Source organism: Empidonax traillii, unplaced genomic scaffold, assembly GCF_003031625.1.
Source record: "Empidonax traillii isolate 1590-97213 ecotype Southwest subspecies unplaced genomic scaffold, ASM303162v1 scaffold288:size648122, whole genome shotgun sequence".
Lineage (NCBI taxonomy): Eukaryota > Metazoa > Chordata > Aves > Passeriformes > Tyrannidae > Empidonax > Empidonax traillii.
The window spans coordinates 61,522-80,532 of NW_020955481.1; the positions used below are offsets into that span (position 1 = coordinate 61,522).

Below are 19,011 nucleotides of genomic sequence, written 5' to 3' on the forward strand. Positions count from 1 at the left end.
TTTGTCAGGCATAGCTGACTTTAGGCACTCCGATGGAAGTCTTAGATTTGTTGATGTGATTTATTGATGTGACAGTAGAGATGAGCAAGTCCATGAGGGGAGCTCAAAGAGTCATATTTTCTCCCATCAGCTGCCAAGACCTTGGGATTGTTTCTGTTCCCAATGCAATGCCAATGTCTCCTTTTAGAGTTTTGACCATAGGAGGAAGATCCAGGCAAACATGAAGGGTATATTTGCAGGATGTTTTAAATTATGAAGATGGACCTGCTTTCCTGCTAACAAGGAGGGATGAGTGTCTTCATCCTTATGATATGCTGGACATTTCTCAGGAGGAGCTTGCATGAGAAAGTATATGCAATATGAGTGCAGGACTTTCAATCAGAGAAAACTCACCTGGTTCAAGAGATCTGTGACAGGGTTGGTTCCACTGTAAAACTTGCTAGTTTAGAAGATTTTTAAAAAGCAAAACTACGTAACCAGTACCAGCCTCTTATTTCCTACTGCAAATGATTTATAGTAATGTCTCATGACAAGAAGAATATTTTGGTGTGAAAAGGTGGCTTAGTGTCTTACTTTTTTTTTTTTTTTTTTTTTTCCAGGCTAGAGGACCTTGGCTTAAAACAGTTTTCTGTGGGTGATCTATTCACACGCATTTTTATCCCCACCTCCTTCCTACTGGTGTGTATCTTACACCTTCACTATTTCCATGATCAGTTTCTCCAGCTCACTGATTTAAAAGCTGTAACGAGCAAACAGGACAACACTATTTACAGGTAAAGAAACAAAGGAAATGGAGCTATTGATTATCTGTATGAAAATGCTGTTTATGACTGTCTTGTAATGCTCACTTTTCAGTAGATATTATTTGCCTTTTGCCAATACCTGGCTTCAAAAGAAGGCACTCAGTATCCAGCACCTTGCTACAAACAAAGCATCTGTGTTCCCCAGTTTTCCCCTATGCACTTTTTCATTTTGGGGTACATTTTCAAAGGTACTAATGGTACCTTTATCTCATTAGCTTTGACCTTTAATGGAAGTTAGATGCTTAATTGCTATGTGTGCCTTTTTGTAAGTTCTGTCAGTGATAAGAAATAGAGGTTTTAATTTGGGTCATTTCAATTTTTCAATGTCTGTTTTGAGGGCCAAATGAAGATTGGAAGATCCTTTGCAAATAACACATTTGCATTGAACAGTCTTTTTGTAAAATTGAACTTCAGAAATGGAAAAATTCCAAACTTGTGGTTACTCTTCACAGTAATGACCCTTGGCTATGCTAGCTCTTTGAGACCCTTGGTGATTTCATCCAGAAGTTCATTATTATTATTTTTGTCATGAATCTGGGACCTCCCTCTTCCAGTCTTCTATTCTTCCATCGTTTCCTGCATAAAAAACATATCTGGCCTAGGATACTGCTCCAGGAGTACAAGAGAGAGAAATGGTTTTGTAGTACATAGCGTTACATTATTGTGTTATGTTACATAATGGCAATTATGGTCATTCCTTGAAGAAAGCAATTCATTTAGATGCTACTTTTAGAATTTTTACCTGTCCAATGATAAGTGTATCTCAGCTGCACTACTGTGAGTGGGGGGTAGCTGCATAATTTCACATACACCACAGAGTATTGTGGAATAGCGATCGTTTATCTTAACAGATAATTATGTTCTTTGTTTTTCAAGATTTACTAAAGCATTTCAGATATTTTTCATGCATTCAATTTGATATAAAGTTGCTTTACAGTGTGTGGTGCAAGTTTGTTTGTGCCATGGGCATAAGCTCTACTTCTATAGAATGCTTCCAGGTTTTGTATTTAAATAATTGCTAAAAGCAGAACAAATCAAACTTGACAAAATTTTCAAATAAATTTGTGGGTTTTTTCAACTTACTTTTTTAAACGGCTGTTTGCATAATATCTCTTGGTTTGCTTTTCTTGAATTACTAAATTTGATAATTTATTCAAGCGCCCTTTTGTAATCGCCTTTGAGCAAACTTTCCTTGCCAATGTCAGACTTCTTGTGCAGCAGCAGATACATGTTAACATCTCTGAATTGGCCAAGCCCTGAAACCAAAGCCCAGATAAGCGTCTGAGCTGAAATGGGGTTGTTCCTGGGCTGAGACATTTGGGGGAAACACTTTACAGTTTGCAGTAACTGTGCAAGCTCTCTTGTAGCTCAAACAGTTTGCGCCTGTGCTAACGTAGAAACAGTTTCCACCTCCCTTGTAGTGTGATCCAATAGGCACAAAATTTAAAAAAAAAAAAAAAAAAATCAAAACAAAGCACTCGTAGGATTTTGATGGGTTCTTTCTATTATACATGAAAGATACCAAAATATTATACAGTTTTCCAAATGCTGGTGTGAAGAGGATACTGTGACCAAAGTCCCATCATTCGCAAAGGATAGAACCACTGATAGCAAAGGCACAAAATGTTTTAAATGTATTTATGTATTTAAATGTATTTAAATGTATTTTTGCCAGGCATGAATAGCCTTGAGATACCATGTGAAAGTAAACATTTACTGTCGCATCAGACTTTTAATTGCAGTAACAAAGAGGAGCATGTGATATCATTAGCTTTTTTCTTGCTATTAGAAAACTGTTTTTTAAAGTCTAAATGTGTACTAGATTGTATTAATCTGTCAGATATGTAGCTGTATATTTTTAACTGATAAATGTGGAATATATGCTACATTTGGCATTTTGCAGCATTTCAAAATCACAAAAATCACATATATAATTTGTTTCTCCTGAGAAACTTTAACGATTATGTCCAATATCCAAATCACAACAATTTTTATGGTTTGGACTGCTATTGACACTGCCTGACATATGAAGATCCAGTTGTTTTCTTCCCTTGGTGCAATACATCCGTACTGAGCATCATCCGACTTTGTAGTTCAAAGCTTCCCAATGAGAGCTCAGCTGGCATTTGTACTGATGATGCATAAAGCTGGATAAGAACTAATACAACAACCAACTTCAGCTTAACATTAATGCTAGCAATAAAAATAAATTGCAGGGGCAATTAAAACACAGATTAAAGATTCACATATATGTGTCATTTTCTTACCAAGCTGCTAAAACTTAACTTTCCCTTTTGCTTTGAAGACACTAGCATTCACTTAACAACTGGTTTACTTTCCTAAACTGCTTTTATGCTGCATCTTTTGCACCAAAAAATTTTAGATAAAGCAACTGAGCGTTAATTTTCAGTAAGAAGACAGAACTCAGTCCTTTTAATAGTGAGCTTCTTTAAAGAATCACAGGAGGTGAGAGCTGGTCATGATAGTAGTAAAGAATGCAGGTGCAGTTCCTACCTCTGCCCCTGAATTGCCATGTGTGATTATGAGTCCCATTAAAATTGCTGAGAATGTTCATTTATTAAAATACTGCTTCACATGAGTAAAGTTTGCAGAGTGAGTTCCAGAGTAAGGCACTGCCTGCTGCAAATAGATGGCACTGGCAGAGTGAGGTACTTCTCACTATTAATAAAGGTGTCAGAACTGAATGTCTCAGTTTTAGATCTGCAAGAAAAAGAAAAATCCAGACTAGGAGTTTTCAGTGCCGTTTCCTTGCTGCACCATGAATCATGATATGGTAGAGATAAAGTCTGAAGAAGATATTTTCTATGATATTATGCTCTGCCATAATTACCTTTAAATAATTTCATTAAAAAAAAAAAAAGAAAAAGAAAAAAGATATTTTAAAAAATGTGGACATTCTAAGGCTTACTTGAAGTAAAGCAGTAAAGGCTGTTCTCACATTTTGTGGACTATGAAAATTACCTGTAGTTCTGACTGAAGTTGCATACCATCTAAATGTCTTAGAGTTGCATTTATAAGCTTTCTAGACTTTTTACTGCATGGAGTATGTTAAGCTTTCAGATTGTGCTTTGTTATGGCAATGCGTCATAACACACTGGTAGACAAGAAAGTGCATTCATTCCAATTTAACAGTTTTCTTTTCTCTCTCTAATTCATTCCCCATTTTCATCTTGTTCTTTCATCTCCCACCTCATAGCCATGCCAAAGTCAATGGCCGTGTATATCTAATAATTAATAGGTGGGTACTTCAATTCTTCCTTTCCTTTAAAACAGATATACCTTAAATTTTTTGTTACTTCTTAATTGCCTTAAAACAAACTATGTTCCTGCTGTGCAGTACTGGGAAGTAAGCAGGGAGATAACGTTGTTCAGGTATTGTAATTTCCTTAAGCTGGTGAAGCAGTTGATATATCTCTCCTGCATATTTATAAGTTGTGAGTTTCTTTTCTCAGCTGGGAATTCTCCTAAACTTTGCCCATGCCTCAATACAGGAATAATTGGTGCTATTTGTAATTGGCTGCAGACAGTAGACTTGGTTGAGGAGGCTCGTTTATCTACCCTTTGTTTGTGCATGGAAAGATGCATGCCTGCATGTGCATATGTACACACGGACACACGGACACACATCCCTGTCTTCTTCACAAGCACATAAAGGGAATTTAAGGGCCAGGTCAATTAAATATGTGGTATGCATTATGGGTCTGTACAGAATGAAATTCCAGAAGCAGAAATGGAACATTGAAACCACTGCATGCTAAGGCTGTTAATTCATGGGCTGAGTTTGGTGCTGCAGGATCCAAGGCAGAAAAATCCATAGCGCTGTCAACCCTTTAAAAATTACATCTTCAGAACAGTTCCATAAACTAGACTTCTTTCAAAATATTTGACTGGAATAATTGCAGGCTTTTATTTAATCATCTCCAAGAATAGAAGGACTTCCGTGTTTGTTGTCACTACTGAAATATAAACAGGAAAGCCAAGGAAGTCCCTTGTTTAGACACTTGTGACTACCTGCTCTAACAAGAAGTTAATTTATGTGTCATATTCATCCTCCTTCTTCAAATGTCATCATGTAGTTTGGATCAAGGTTTTTAAAAGTTCACCAGAGCTGGAAATCTGGTCTGTAGGAAGCCTGTATTTAAGTGAGGCTAATCGCCACGGCGAGGGCAGGCAAGCTGGGAGCCAAGGGGCATGGCCAGGAGGCAAGGCTGGGCTCTCACCCATGAGGAGTCAGGAACATGAACCAGCAGCTGAGGGTGAGATTCACATCCAGAGTTGGCAACAAGAGTCAGCCACAATCTGTTGAGGTCTCAGTGATTCCATAGAGATAAGTCAGATTTGGAGTGAAGGCAGGGTGTCAGCCTGCCCGTCAGGCTTGGGGCTGGGGAGGCACGGGAGCAGGAGCAGACACGGTTTCAATGCAGTCACAATAGAGGGGTGCCTCAGCATGGAAGCAGCTACCAATGAAAGGAGGGTCTTCTTAGTCTGTCCACATACCCCAACACAGCTTGGATTCAGGCAGCAAATCCCCTGAAAGTTGCATGAAATACTTCATAATCCCATCACCTCCTGGGTCTCTGGCATATGAATAGGAATTATATGAATAAGAGAAAGATACAAAATCCTATACCATTATTATGTTTCTGTCCAATTTACACTGAGGTAAGTCAGTAAGTCCTTGATTTACACCAGTGTAAATGTAGATTTTTTCCATTATAAAAGTCAGTTGGGAAGATACCCGATAGAAATCAATGCAATTACGTGTATGCAAAACCTATCTGATTATGGTTTTTTTCATTTCATGGTGCGTTGCCTTTTAAATGGGCTCTGATGGTTTATAGTAACCAGGGATCTCCATAACATTTGAACTGAACTGAAAATTCATTCTCTCTTCTTAATATCCTATTGATACTTTATTAGAGATTTAGGTAAATATAAGTCAGTTTATGTCATTTTAGGGAATATTAATGTGTAGTCACCTTACAGAGATTGGAATATCCTTTCAGTATATATGCTAGCTTAAATGTGAAAATAAATGAAAAGCCCCAAAAGAGATTATTGGCAACAGCCAAAAAGGCTTTAATACAGGCAAATTATATCTGGTAGATTTGATGACCTTCTATGATAGTGCTACAGCATTGGTGGATAGGGGCAGAACAACTGATGTCATCTACCTGAACTTATGTAAAGCATGATATCCTTGTCTCTGAGAGATATGGATTTGATGGATGGACCAAGTGGATAAAGAACAAGCTGGATGGGTGCACTCAAAGAGTGTGGTCAGCAGCTCATTGTCCCTATGGAGACCAGTGATGAACGGTGTCTCTTAGGAGTCAATACTGGGGCTGATATTGTTCAACGTGTTTGTTGGTGACATGAACAGTGAGACTGAGTTCACCTTCAGCAAGCCTGATGAGAGCAGGGCTGTGTGATGCAGCTGACTTGTTGGAGGGAAGGGATGGCATCCAGAGGAACCTTGATGTGCTTGAAAGGTGGAGCAATCCAAACCGCATGAGATTCAAAAAGCAAAGTGCAAGGCTCTGCACCTGGGTCATGGCAAGTGCAGGCACACCCACGGGCTGGACCAAGAAGTGATTGAGGGCATCCCTGCAGATAAAGTCTTGAGGGTGATGATTGATAAACAAATCACCATGATCAAGTAGTGCGCTCTCACAGCCCAAAAAACCAACCAAATCCTGGGCTACATCAACAGGAGTGTGGCCAGCAGGTCAAAGGAGGTGATTGTCCTGCTCTGCTCTGTTCCTATGAGACCCTGTAGCACTGTGTTCAGCTCTGGTGCCCCCAACATAAGAAGGACATGGAACTGTTGGAGCAGGTCTAGAAGAGGGCCACAAAGTTGATAAGAGGACTGGAATGCCTCCTCTATGAATACAGGCTGAGAAAGTTGCTCGAAATTTTTAATGACCAGAAGGAAAAATTTAGATTGTTAGTTTCTTAAACTGCAAAAATCCTAGGTAAAATCAGCAGAATTTCCTGTCTGAATGGTTATCGTCCAGAATTTCACATCATATGGTATTTTAGCATATTAGAACTCTTTTGCAGGTGCTTGAAAATATGCTGAGTGTAGTAATTTCAGTAGCATAAGTAAGCATTTAGTGGTGTAATCATATAGATATACACTTCCCAAAGGGAGACTTCATTGCAAGAAGTTGTCTTCATAGGGACTCTTTATGGCAGTATGCTCAGTAAAGCACACATAATCAAGGAATTCGGAAAACTTGTTTTTTTGGAAGTAGGGGACAGGAGTCCCAATAGAACAGCTGCAGTAGAAAAAATTAAAATATCTGAAACTGTAAGAAAATATCTCTTTTCTCAGTAAAGATATATACTGAATGAATCTCGGGGTGGGGGGAAAATGGTACGGTGGCATTAGAGAAATGCTGTTTCCTTGTTAAGTGAGTTGTATCCCAATTTTGGTAGTCTGAAACTTACTAATAGATAAGCTAGAGAAAGTTAGTATGAAAAAAAAATTCTCTGTGAGATATAGCAAAAAAAGAGAGAGAATGAATGGCACTATCAAAGACAGAGATGATAAAATATTCTGAAGGTGCAGCCATGGAATTTTTGCTTTTGTTTGTTCTCAAACCTGTAGCTGGAAGAAAATTTGCAAGTTCCTTGGCTTGCCAGCTGCATCTTTCAATTGGAAGAAGGTGGAAATGCATTTACAGTGATAGGTCAGATACTTGTGATGGTTCAGCTGCATTATACACAGCATGGTAGAAGCACTGACCACGTTTAGCACTGGTGTAAATAGGCTGTCCCCTTTCCATCTGTGCTGCAAATCCACGTTTCTTTCTAGAAGCACCCTGTGAATGTCATGACGGCATGCTCTTGGCATCAGAAGGCTTCTGCAGATGGAGTAGGAGAATGCTTTATGACTTGTGATATAGCATGACATATTTGTCAATGACCTTCTTCTGTAACCCCTCTGTTCTCATCTCCCTTTTTCTTTCTGTTCCAATTACTTTGAGCAGCCTCAAGAAAAAAATACCAAACCACCAAAATGAGTAAGTCCCCTATGAAGTCATGAAATGTTTCCTTTTAAATAATGTCATTTCATGCTTCTACATCTTAAACTCTGACCATTTTCTCCAGTGGGGAAAATGTCAAGTTTAAGTGTCAATACCACTCATTACTAACTAACCATTAGTATCTGAGTGAGAAGTAGTTACTAATACATTCCAACTCAATTTTCAGTGTGTGTTTGGAGAGAGTACCAAAATCATTAACTTTTCCACTTTTAAGGCATTTTCCATGAACAGTTCAGTTTTTTCTAATTATACAGTTTGAAAAAGAAAAAGACTACAATGTCATTACTCCTCAGTTTGCTGACATGCTACTTTTACCAACAGACTGGTGCACCAAGATGGAAGCCTACCTGACATAACTATGATTAATTTAACAACCAGCAGAGAAAAGGAAGAGGATAAAATGCTAGAAGATGCTGGTGAGAAAAGAATGGAAGAGCCAGAAGGGGAGGGAGGGAAAGGGAGAATCAAAAAAGTAAAAGAAGAAAAGGAAGATGAGGACATGGAAGATGATTCTGATGATGAATATAATGAATCAGAGGAAGAAGAAACTACAGGTAAGCTCTGCAGAATGCAAATTTTACCTTCTTTAGCCTTAATTAACAGTGGCAACAGGTGCTTTGGCTACAGGGGGTTTGTTCTTGGTCATCCCTGTTAACTTCAATTATCACATTTTCCTCCTAATTTTACATGCAGTCTATGTCAAAGAGCCTTAAGTTCACTGAGCAGATGGCTACTTGTCAATTATTCAACATACTACAGGCTCTCCCACATGTTCTGTAGATTGCTGAGAGAAAGAAAACAAGAGAAGCCATGCCTCTTCTAGGTGGTCTGGTTTGAATTATTTGGAGGCTACCCCAAATACTAAGAACTCCTTTTGAGTGAAATCTCCTTACAATGAAGAAAATGCACATGGATATTTAATATCTCTGCATGCTTTCAAGGCACTCCTCTCCAGAAGTCCAAATGGCTTTGCTTCATTATTTATGTGCACATTAGTGTCATATTTTTCACTTCTGAATATAGGATGTGTAATTGACACGAAAAGCACATAAAAAAGCTTAGGGGCAGACATGGGTAACGCTTATATTGTCATCCTTGATATTGCTAGGATGAACCCCTAGCATGATTTCCATAACTCAGTTTGTAATATGATCCAAAAGTGAAACCAGGGAAGGGCATTTAACACCCAAGGATGGTGTATTCTTTGGAAGTGGCCTTCCATTTAGTTACTCATTTCCAAATATAGTTACTCATGCCAATATTCATGGGACTGCGACACATAAGTAGGGGCAAGGCAAAACGACAGTGCATCTGGCTTAGCTACCCCAGGGAATCATAGAGTCATTTGGATTGGAAAAGACCTCTTAAAATCATTGAGTCCAACCGTTAACCCAGCACTGCCAAGTCCACCACTAAACCATGTCTTTAGGTGCCACATCCATATATCTTCTAAATACCTTCAGGGATGGTTATTCCACCACTTCCTTGGGCAGCCTGTTCCAGTGCTTGAAGCTGAGCTGAAACTACTTACCTTTCCTTGCTGGAATATCTACCCTCAGAGAGGTGTTCATGGGCCATGCAAACCTTTCTAGACCAGGATTCATGTGGTTTATGAGGGGTGATGAGTTTGTTGCACTCTATCCACCCCAGCATGCTGGAAGGGCTTTGGAACAGAGGCTAGCTGGTGGAGGTTATTCTGTGCATTACACTTGTAAGCAGGGTAGTGGGGAGCTGCAGCCAGTGGGGCTTGGAAATAGCAAAAGGGGCTGCCGTATGTATTAGCTTGCCGTATGTGATCCATCCTTAAGCTGCACATGCATTTATTTCTGCCTAAGAGTTGTATCATTTTTATGTAGCCATGTGGCTGGAGCTTTGTCATTAAACATGTTCACAAGTGCAGACTTCATTACACAATGTTGTACAGTCTTTCAGTGGATGCATTCAAGGCCTGTATTTTATTTCCTCTGTGTGTATTGCCTGGACATGCTAGACAGAGCCCACTAGAGCACCTTATCTGCCTGCTCCACTTAACTGCCACTGTCTGGATATACTTCACATGATGCAACACTGCAAGTGGAAATAAATGCAATAAAAGAATGAGTGAGAACACCTAATTTTGTAAAGACTTTCCTTGAATACACTCATTGTACTTGTAAAAACATATGTAGGATTAGAGATTCTGTAACTTAATTAATTTCTCAAGTTTAATTATGTACTCATGGAATTTACATCACAACATTTTTATTAGAATTTTCTTGGTTGTGCTTGGAGAAAAAAAAATAGAAGAAAAAAGCACGGACTTTAGTCGGGAGGTATTCCAAAAGTCTACTTCTCCACACAAATGTGCATATGTTCTTCACACAAATATGAACAGAATAACCAGCTTGGTTTGCTTTATATATAAAATAATGTGATAAGTAGAAATAATTGCATATAGATGGTGTTAACTCCTTTGCAGTTTTACCAGCCTAGACAACGATAAATTTTGATATCACTTGCAAATTTTTCCATCTCTAACAGTAACTGTAAGAATGTACTCACAGCACGCAAAATCCTTCTTAATCTCCAGAGTGCTCCTGAAGCCCCTAATACAGTGTGAAGACTTTATACTAATATATGCCAGCCTGGTGAAACAGTTTTGTAACCAGCCCACAAGCAAAGTCGACACTTAGAGAGCACTGCTCAGCACATGTATTGTCATGTACATTCACATGTAATAGGCATTGCCACATGCTTGCTCACTGGGGTAGTATTTGGTAGGATACCTTTTTTAACAAAGCACCCCTATGAAGGGATACCTTTACCCAAGTTCAGGATCTTCACTTGATAAACATTTTCAACTGAGAGAAATATTCGATTGACTGCAGATTGCCTTGCTTGTTTTAGATATCTGTCCTGTGATGGAACAGATCACGCTCTAAGAGGCAGTGCTGTTTTCAAGGCATTTTAGATAACTATCTATTGTACAGTTGTCTGAACACACATGACAAGAATCCTAATCCTACTGTGTATGGATCTCTTCCAAGCTGGCTGAAAAGCTTTCTAAATAGTAGTAGTCTATGCTTTCTGAAAACAGGCTGGGTCCATAGCTTCCAAGCATCCAAAAAAAACAATGGTATTTTTCTGAGTTGGATAAGGACTAGGGCTGGAATTAATTCCTGAATGAGATCTCTAAGCTTAGGTCCAAAGATACTGGAGGACAGCAGAGTCCAAGAGCTCTCGTAGAGAGGAATAAAAGCAAAATTGGCAAGGAGGGCCACCACTGCTGCTTTTGAAGTGTGGAATCCTTCCAGTGAAAGTGTGTCAGAAAGGAAAGCACCACAGCTATGTAGGCCTCAACCCTGTTTTGTCTTAGCTAACCACTGGGCCATGCCTTTATCCTCCATCTTGCCTTGCTCTAAAGCTTGGAAGAGAAGAAGCAGAAAGATCGTTGTTGTCTAGTGGAGTATTCCATTTTACAGAGACCTTCTGTTTTTCTTCTCACAATGGTTCTACTTGAACATCCCTGCAGACTTAAGGAACAAGTGGCATCTAGTGATCGACCGCCTTACAGTACTGTTTTTGAAATTCCTGGAGTATTTTCATAAGATGCAAGTCTTCGTGTGGTGGCTGTTGGAGCTGCACATCATCAAAATTGTTTCCTCTTACATCATCTGGGTCACAGTGAAAGAGGCAAGTAAACACCCACTGTCAAAATCTTACACATCATGGAGGTTTGTCAGCCTCTGCTGATATGTGGGGAAATGGTTTCCTCCTGTCAGACCTCAATGAAATTTGGGTTTGTCACATGCTGGGGACCTGCCTTGACATCTTCCATGGTGATATTCTCTCAGTCTAGATAGTCTCAGTCCTCCGCTTTTCTCCAGATATTGAAGTTTTATTATCCATATATGAAAGTTTAATTAGTCTAATTCTTTAAATGTAAGAGACGTAATCCCTCTCCTGCTCAAACTGCCTGTGGGCGCCATCCAGGGATGGAGGGTATAGAAAAGGGTTGGGAAGGTACATGAAGGAAAATTATTTAAACTCATTTTGGTGCTTAAGAAATAATAATGTGGAACTATACCTAAAGAAAAAGGGAGCAACCCTTTTAGCTGTGCTTTAGGTGTGGACAGTGTGAGTTCACTACATGATATAGCCATTCCTTGAACAGGCTAGTCAGAGAGGATTTACTACAAAAAAAAAAAAATATATATATATATATATTTTCTCACATTTTTGTGGGGAAAAGGTAAGAGGACAAAGCTCGGTAGCACAGACACACAGATCTGTATCATCTCATCTTTGTTTTATGTGTACTAAAGCAACAGAACCTGCATGTGTTCCTTCTTCCTTCATGTCTGTTGACAGGGAGAATACAGAGTTTTGTGGGTCCAACAGTATTAATATTATGTATGTGGTAAAGTTTTTCCCTCTTTACTTACCACACTGTTTCTTTGAGTATTGTAACTCTTTTTTTCAGTATTTTCCTCAAAGTTTCTTCATATCCCTTTCTTTTAAATAATTCTGGTTTAATTTACTGTGGAAAAGGTCAAACTTTCTCAGTTCTTTTGTTACTCCATGTAATTTCTGTACTGTTTTTGTGTTTTCAGGTGTCTCTGTTTAACTTTGTGTTTTTGATTGCCTGGGCTCTTGCTTTGCCATATGCTCAGTTTCGCCCACTGGCATCAAGTATCTGCACTGTCTGGACATGTGTGATTATTGTCTGCAAGATGTTGTATCAGCTCTCATCTATCGATCCCAAAACTTTTTCCAGTAACTGTACGTTGGTGAGTACAAGTGCATATTAAAAAAGTTTGACTGCTCTTGATTATCATTCCCTCCTCAAGCAACCTTAAACATGTTTTATAACTGTTGCAATTTTTTTTTTTTTTTTTTTTTAGCCAGGAGAGAATGAAACTAAGGTTGATTTAGAAGAACTCAAAACATCAGTGCTCTACAGTGGGCCAGTTGATCCTGCGGAGTGGGTTGGATTGAGAAAGTCTTATCCCCTTCTTGTGTACTTAAGGGTAACTTCTTTAATTATCTATATTCAGATATTTTCTAGTTTGCGATGTATTAGCAATGTCTTTGAAATAAATAACCTGTCACACACACACAAAAAAAGTAATAATTGATAATAGGGAAGTACAGAAGGAAAGAGGCAACACAAAATCATATCTGTTATACAGAATATATCTGGAAAGGATTCAGTACCAATTCAGATAATCTTTCATGTAGAAGTATGGCTTTTGGACTCTACCATCTGTTAAAAGCTCTTTAAGAAATGTAATATTTAAGAACTCAAAGTAATTAAGAGGTACACAGCTTTCAGATACCAAAGGACTGATGGGTCTAATTGGAGTAATTGCCTTGAGTGATAATGTATGCTATAAGCAGTTAATTTTTTTAAGTGCTTGTTCCTTAGCCACAATTTAGAAAATATAACAAGTTAAGGGAATAATTCATTCAAACACTAGTAAATTGATGTCTTTTGTTTTTCTTCTCATTTTTCGTTGATGCCTGTGAGCAATATTTTATTATTCCTTTCTTGATTAAAAAACCCTACTTAAAATGAAAGTGTTCCAAGTCCTGGTGAAAACCTTGTATATCTCTTCTTAATTTAGAGAATCTCCAAAATTTTGGAGAAAGTTGTCAGAAACTGGCTAACTGGACAACAGCAAGTTTTGATTTAACTAGACTTATTTGTCATCTCTTCCCTTAGAGCTTACTTCTGTGTGCTTTGTTTGTGTAGGGAATGCCTGCCAAGCTGTGCAGGACAGCATATCAGGTGCTGACAATGCCTCTGCCTCTTGCTCCTTTAGCCATGCACCTCCCACAGTTAAAAATATATGTGGGGAAGTGCAATTACTGACCCAAGAGTTTTGTACGTAGAGTGAAGTTGCCTGGTGGTGTCTGCCTTGATGCAAGAGTTTTACAGCTAGAAATTGAGAGCACTTTGGGATTTAGAAAATATTCTAGAAAGATTTGCATTGAGTTAGCAAATAAGATGTTTTCTGTCCATATAGAAATTAATTTCACTTTCAGACCTGAAGGTCCCAAGCTTCATGTCTTGATGTGTTTCTGTAAGTCTCTTTAATAGCAAGCATTCAAAATGTCTGCAGTGTTAAAGTGAGGGACTTTTGCCTCCCCTTCTTTTCCACAACTAGTGTTCATTATAATATTTTTTAATTAATTTCTTTATACGTATCTTCTGAATGTCTGCATGATTCATTAAAATCGAAGAAGTGGTAGAAACCTTAGTTTGTTTCAGTGATAGCTGGGAATAGGTGCCAGTGCATTCTGGAGTGCAGAAATACTCAGTGGTAACATCAGTTTGAGTATTCATGAGCTTATGCTTATCAGAAAATTTTATAGCTTCATGTGGTTTTGATTTTCATTTACTATTCTTCTGATTGTGTTTCCCATAGAATAACTTACTGATGCTGGCTATTCTGGCTTTTGAAGTTACAATCTACCGTCATCAAGAATACTACAGATGTCGAAATAACCTTACTGCACCTGTGACTAAAACAATTTTTCATGATATTACAAGAGCACATCTGGATGATGGAGTGATAAACTGTGTCAAGTATTTCATAAACTACTTCTTCTACAAATTTGGTTTGGAGGTAAATCACTACATATTACTTTTCTTTAGACTACCATTCCAGACCTTTTCACTGTGCTATTTTTGAATGCTAGCTTGGACTGTATTTGAGATCTGGGTGCTTCTGAGTCATCATTCATGTTAGTCATCTCTGTTCCCTTTATCTTGACTGCTTTTTCATGGACACATGAAATTTACTTTCAAAAACTCTTCCTAGAAATAGTGATTTTTTACAATTTTTTTTATGGCTATTTGAAGAAGGCAACTCCCAGTCTAATGCATTCTAATTCTAATCATAATGATGCTCTTGACCGATCTATTAAACACTACCAGCACTTGCTACTGATAAACAGAGTAAACTGTTCACAGCCAGTCTGAAGATTGAGTGAAAATAACAAGAAACCAGCAAGCTATTTCCCAAACTATTTAGGAAATAATTTTTAGCTCATCGTAATCTTAGGGGAGGGAAAATCAATTTAGTGTAGTGCACTGAATAAATGATTCACTATGAAGTATTCACTAAACTTGAAAACACATTTCATGGAACTGAGTGACGGGGCTGCTTTGAGTGAAGCCAGAGAACAGAAATGCTGGAATGCAGAACCCTTAGAACAATGGAGACTTAAAGCTACCTTAAAGGAATTGACTGGATTTGTCTATCACCAATAGAAGCTGTGTGTTCTAAATCCCTTTTTCTTTTGTCTGTTTCCCACATGAGGATACATTTTAGTTGTTGCTAATCTTAATAGTTCCTGTTCTTTTTCCACATCTGTTAGTACTATCAAAATATATAACTGTGTACTATATGCTTTGCTTGGCAACAATTAAACATTTTGCATATTGGCTACTCTGACAACTCTCTTTCCTGTCTGTATCATTAAATATCACATAATGGAAAACTGCTCTAGAGACAGAAGAGTATCAAAATTTGGGTGTTGGGGTGGAGTGGAGGATGTTACTGTTGGTTCCTGCAGTCAGATGCAGCACATGTCCAGTCATTCTGTCAGGATCCAGAATACCTGCATTACTGCTGCATTGACTAGCCATCAGGTTGCAAATGTTGCTTATGTTTATTTACTTCATTTTCAGACCTGTTTTCTTCTATCAGTGAATGTAATTGGTCAAAGGATGGATTTTTATGCCATGATTCATGCCTTCTGGCTGATTGCTGTATTGTATCGACGCAGAAGAAAAGCAATTGCAGAGATCTGGCCAAAATACTGCTGTTTTCTGTCATGCATCATTACGTTCCAGTACTTCCTTTGCATTGGCATCCCACCTGCTCCTTGTAAAGGTAAGGACACTTAACCTTTATGGAAAAATGCTGCTGCTTGGTTTTATATAAGAGGGCTAGAAAGTATTCAGATGAAAAGGATTAAGTAATTGTTATAAAGTACTGATTGCATTTTTACATGCTTCTGTCATACAGACTATCCATGGAGAAGTGGTAATGCCAACTTCAACTCCAACATCATAAAGTGGTTATATTTTCCAGACTTCATTGTGAGACCAAACCCTGTCTTCCTTGTGTGTAAGTATTTTAGCACAGTTAGTTGTAAAGTGTTTATGTGTCCTTCGATTAAAATGTCTGTACAGTGTAATTTGAAGCCAACCTGTTATTTAATCTTCTGTAGCAAGATGACATATTCTCTGGGAGACTGAATACTAAAATTCAAAGAATTAGTAATTTCTGCAACTGTTTCTCCTGTATCACATTTTTAATAATGCGACATCAAAAAGTATGAATTATTTCCCTTTTTCTCATTTATTTCTCAAGTTCTAGACAATGACAGGTAAAACCACTAAATACATTAATAAATTTCAAATCAGCATAACGTGTCTTGAAAACAACACAGTCTTGGAGGTTCAAAGTGGGGGAAAACAGTCTGGTAACTACATTATAATGTATCATGACCACTCCTTATACCTATGTTAATGATTGAATTTTTCCTTGCAATCACTGCTTTCTCCTAGATGATTTCATGTTGCTGCTGTGTGCATCCTTGCAAAGGCAGACATTTGAGGATGAAAATAAAGCTGCAGTACGAATCATGGCTGGAGACAACGTGGAAATTTGCATGAATCTTGATGCGGCATCTTTTAGCCAGCATAATCCTGTTCCTGACTTCATTCACTGCCGGTAAAAACTGAATCTTAAATACTAGGAAAATACAGTGCTTCCTTTTCATAAGGTTCTCTAGTGTAAAAGTTATTCTCACAGCTTCCAATTTCACTTGGAATTTGTATTCACGTATGTTCCCATATAACATACTTTTTACTGTATGATGAGACAGCAGATAATTCAGCTCTGAGTAACCAGACACTGGTTTAGAACAGGGTAGATGCAAACAAGTCTTTCTAAACCAGATGGTTGTTTTAAGTGCTCCCCAGAGGGACATTCAGTGATAAATTTGCTTGAAAGCTTGTATTCATAGAATCATAGGCTTGTTTAGGTTGGAAAAGACCTTTAAGATCACCAAGTCCCACCACTATCTTAGACAACCAACACATTGTGAAATATTCACCTTTAGGTCACAAGAAAGGTGGTTCAGCTCTTTAGATGAATCTAAACCCTCCATCTTTCTCGCTTCAGAAGGAATCTTGGTAATCAAATTTGAATTTGCCTCCATGAATGCTTTGTGGTGCAGCATTTATGGTGGACTTCAGTGCTTTGGTGGCAGAACACAGACATGTTGGCAATAATCCGTCATAGTTTGCAGCTTCCCACATATGTGTTTAATCCCAAGAAGTCATGTCCTGCCAAGTTGTTGCCTAAGCACAATCAAAATAATACTCTAATATGAGAGACTGTCCTTTGTGCTATTTCATCTAGGCATAAGAACCTTAAAAGTGTCTTGGAAGGACAACTGGTATGTCTTTCTCTTTCTGAGGTTGTTGAAGAAGGTGAATAATTTATAAAGGGGCAGAGCATGAGGCAGTCTGTTCTGAATGGTCTTCAAACAATGAAACTGTTCCTATGTGATCATTTTGGTCAAGACAGGTTAGCTCAGCTTTTTTAAATTATGCTGGCCATGGTCTTTGTTGCAGTTATGACTGAACGTTTGTTGCAGTATTACAAGAATAAATGGGAAGAATAAGATTTCTTAGCTATGGTGTTTTGTCAGACTTGGTAAGTGAATGAGTGCTAACATGTGCCTGAATGCAAAAGGAATTATGTCTAGAACTAATGTCCAGAAAAATCTCCCTTTTGCTGGTAAACTTTTTCTTTTACCAGAGAAGTGCTATCACCAGAAGCCCCTCTAAAGATCTTTAATCTGACCCTGCTATTTCTGTTACAATTGGTGGCCAAATCTGTCTTGAAATAGTTTGAAGAGGAGACTGTTGAAACAGTCAATTAACTCATTCATCCAGAGATTTATAGTCACTACTGGGCTAAGTTTGATCAGTTCTCCCTCTTGAGAATTTCCAGTCTACACAGCGGACCCAGTGCTCCAGATTTGGTAAGATAAGCAGAAAGAGAGAAGTATTTATCTTTTTTTCAAAATGCTGCATCAAGTGGGGATGCTTTCTAAAAGAGATCTGACAAATAGGGCTCGGGTTAGAGGAAACGTAGGGGGTTTTACCTGAGGTTTTGCTTGCCACTGAAAGTGGTGTCCATCTTACCAAAAACTAAGTTGCAGCAGTTTCATCAGGCACACTGACATGTTTGGTCACTGGCAAAGACCATCCCTGATTCCTGGCAGAAAGAAAATATCGAATTTTCCTCCCTTAGTCCAGAAAAAAACTGTTGTGAAAGAACTCCTCAATAATGAGAATGTGTTTTAAAGCTGTCCTCAAAAGAAGCAAGAAAATCACTGCTTTTTAAACAACCTCTTTTGGCATCTTTTCAAAGTTCTCTGGAACCTGACAGGTAATTCTGGTCATCTGTAGATGGACAAACATGAAAACTTTAAAGCACAGAGTATATTCTTTGAAGATTTTGGATGGGAGTCAGAGTCAGGTTTATAGTGGACAGGAAAGTTCAAGCTGAACTGGCCTGTTGTCCCTCCACACATCCTTGGGGTTAAGTCCTGTATTTTGGTTCATATGCATGGTATGCATCAGCTTGAAGCCATTGGAGACAGACCATCCATTCAGACACCCTGCTGGGCATGTGCTGACCAAGGAGATCTGTTAATCACAGAGGTGATTAACAAACACAACCATTTAATTGAGAGTTTGCAATGTGTAGTAAGCAGTAAGTAATATTGCTGGCCGAGAGTACAAAAGAAGTGAAAATCAAAGGATCCATTAGTGGTGGTGAGCTGAACAAATAAACCATGATCACTTTATAACTGTTCCAGATAAATGCAGAAATCTGTGTGACCATTTCACATGATAGTTTTATGTTGCATGAGTAAGAAGTAGAATGAAAAGAACAAAGCAGAGAAAGAAAAAGAACAGGGACATTTTTGTTTAAAAAATCAATCAGGAATGAATAGAAAAAACATTGATTAACCCATTCAGGAGCAAAGGAAATTCCTTTTTATGATATCCTTTCTTGCAGATGCTTGAGCAGGTAATCATAGAATCGTAGACTGGTTTG

The 19,011-nt window shown here is 38.2% G+C and overlaps 1 protein-coding gene across 1 annotated transcript in view; it reads left to right on the forward strand.

Annotated features, from left to right (window-relative positions):
* The window catches only part of PIEZO2 (piezo type mechanosensitive ion channel component 2), a 134,133-nt gene that overhangs the window by 52,833 nt on the left and 62,289 nt on the right, over positions 1 to 19,011 (forward strand). The window contains exons 14-24 of the mRNA XM_027890435.1: positions 600 to 773; positions 4,021 to 4,062; positions 7,820 to 7,852; positions 8,198 to 8,430; positions 11,388 to 11,548; positions 12,469 to 12,645; positions 12,760 to 12,885; positions 14,287 to 14,487; positions 15,555 to 15,759; positions 15,895 to 15,996; positions 16,440 to 16,605. Of these exons, the coding sequence (XP_027746236.1) occupies positions 600 to 773; positions 4,021 to 4,062; positions 7,820 to 7,852; positions 8,198 to 8,430; positions 11,388 to 11,548; positions 12,469 to 12,645; positions 12,760 to 12,885; positions 14,287 to 14,487; positions 15,555 to 15,759; positions 15,895 to 15,996; positions 16,440 to 16,605 (1,620 nt within the window). The remainder of the gene's footprint in view (positions 1 to 599; positions 774 to 4,020; positions 4,063 to 7,819; positions 7,853 to 8,197; positions 8,431 to 11,387; positions 11,549 to 12,468; positions 12,646 to 12,759; positions 12,886 to 14,286; positions 14,488 to 15,554; positions 15,760 to 15,894; positions 15,997 to 16,439; positions 16,606 to 19,011) is intronic.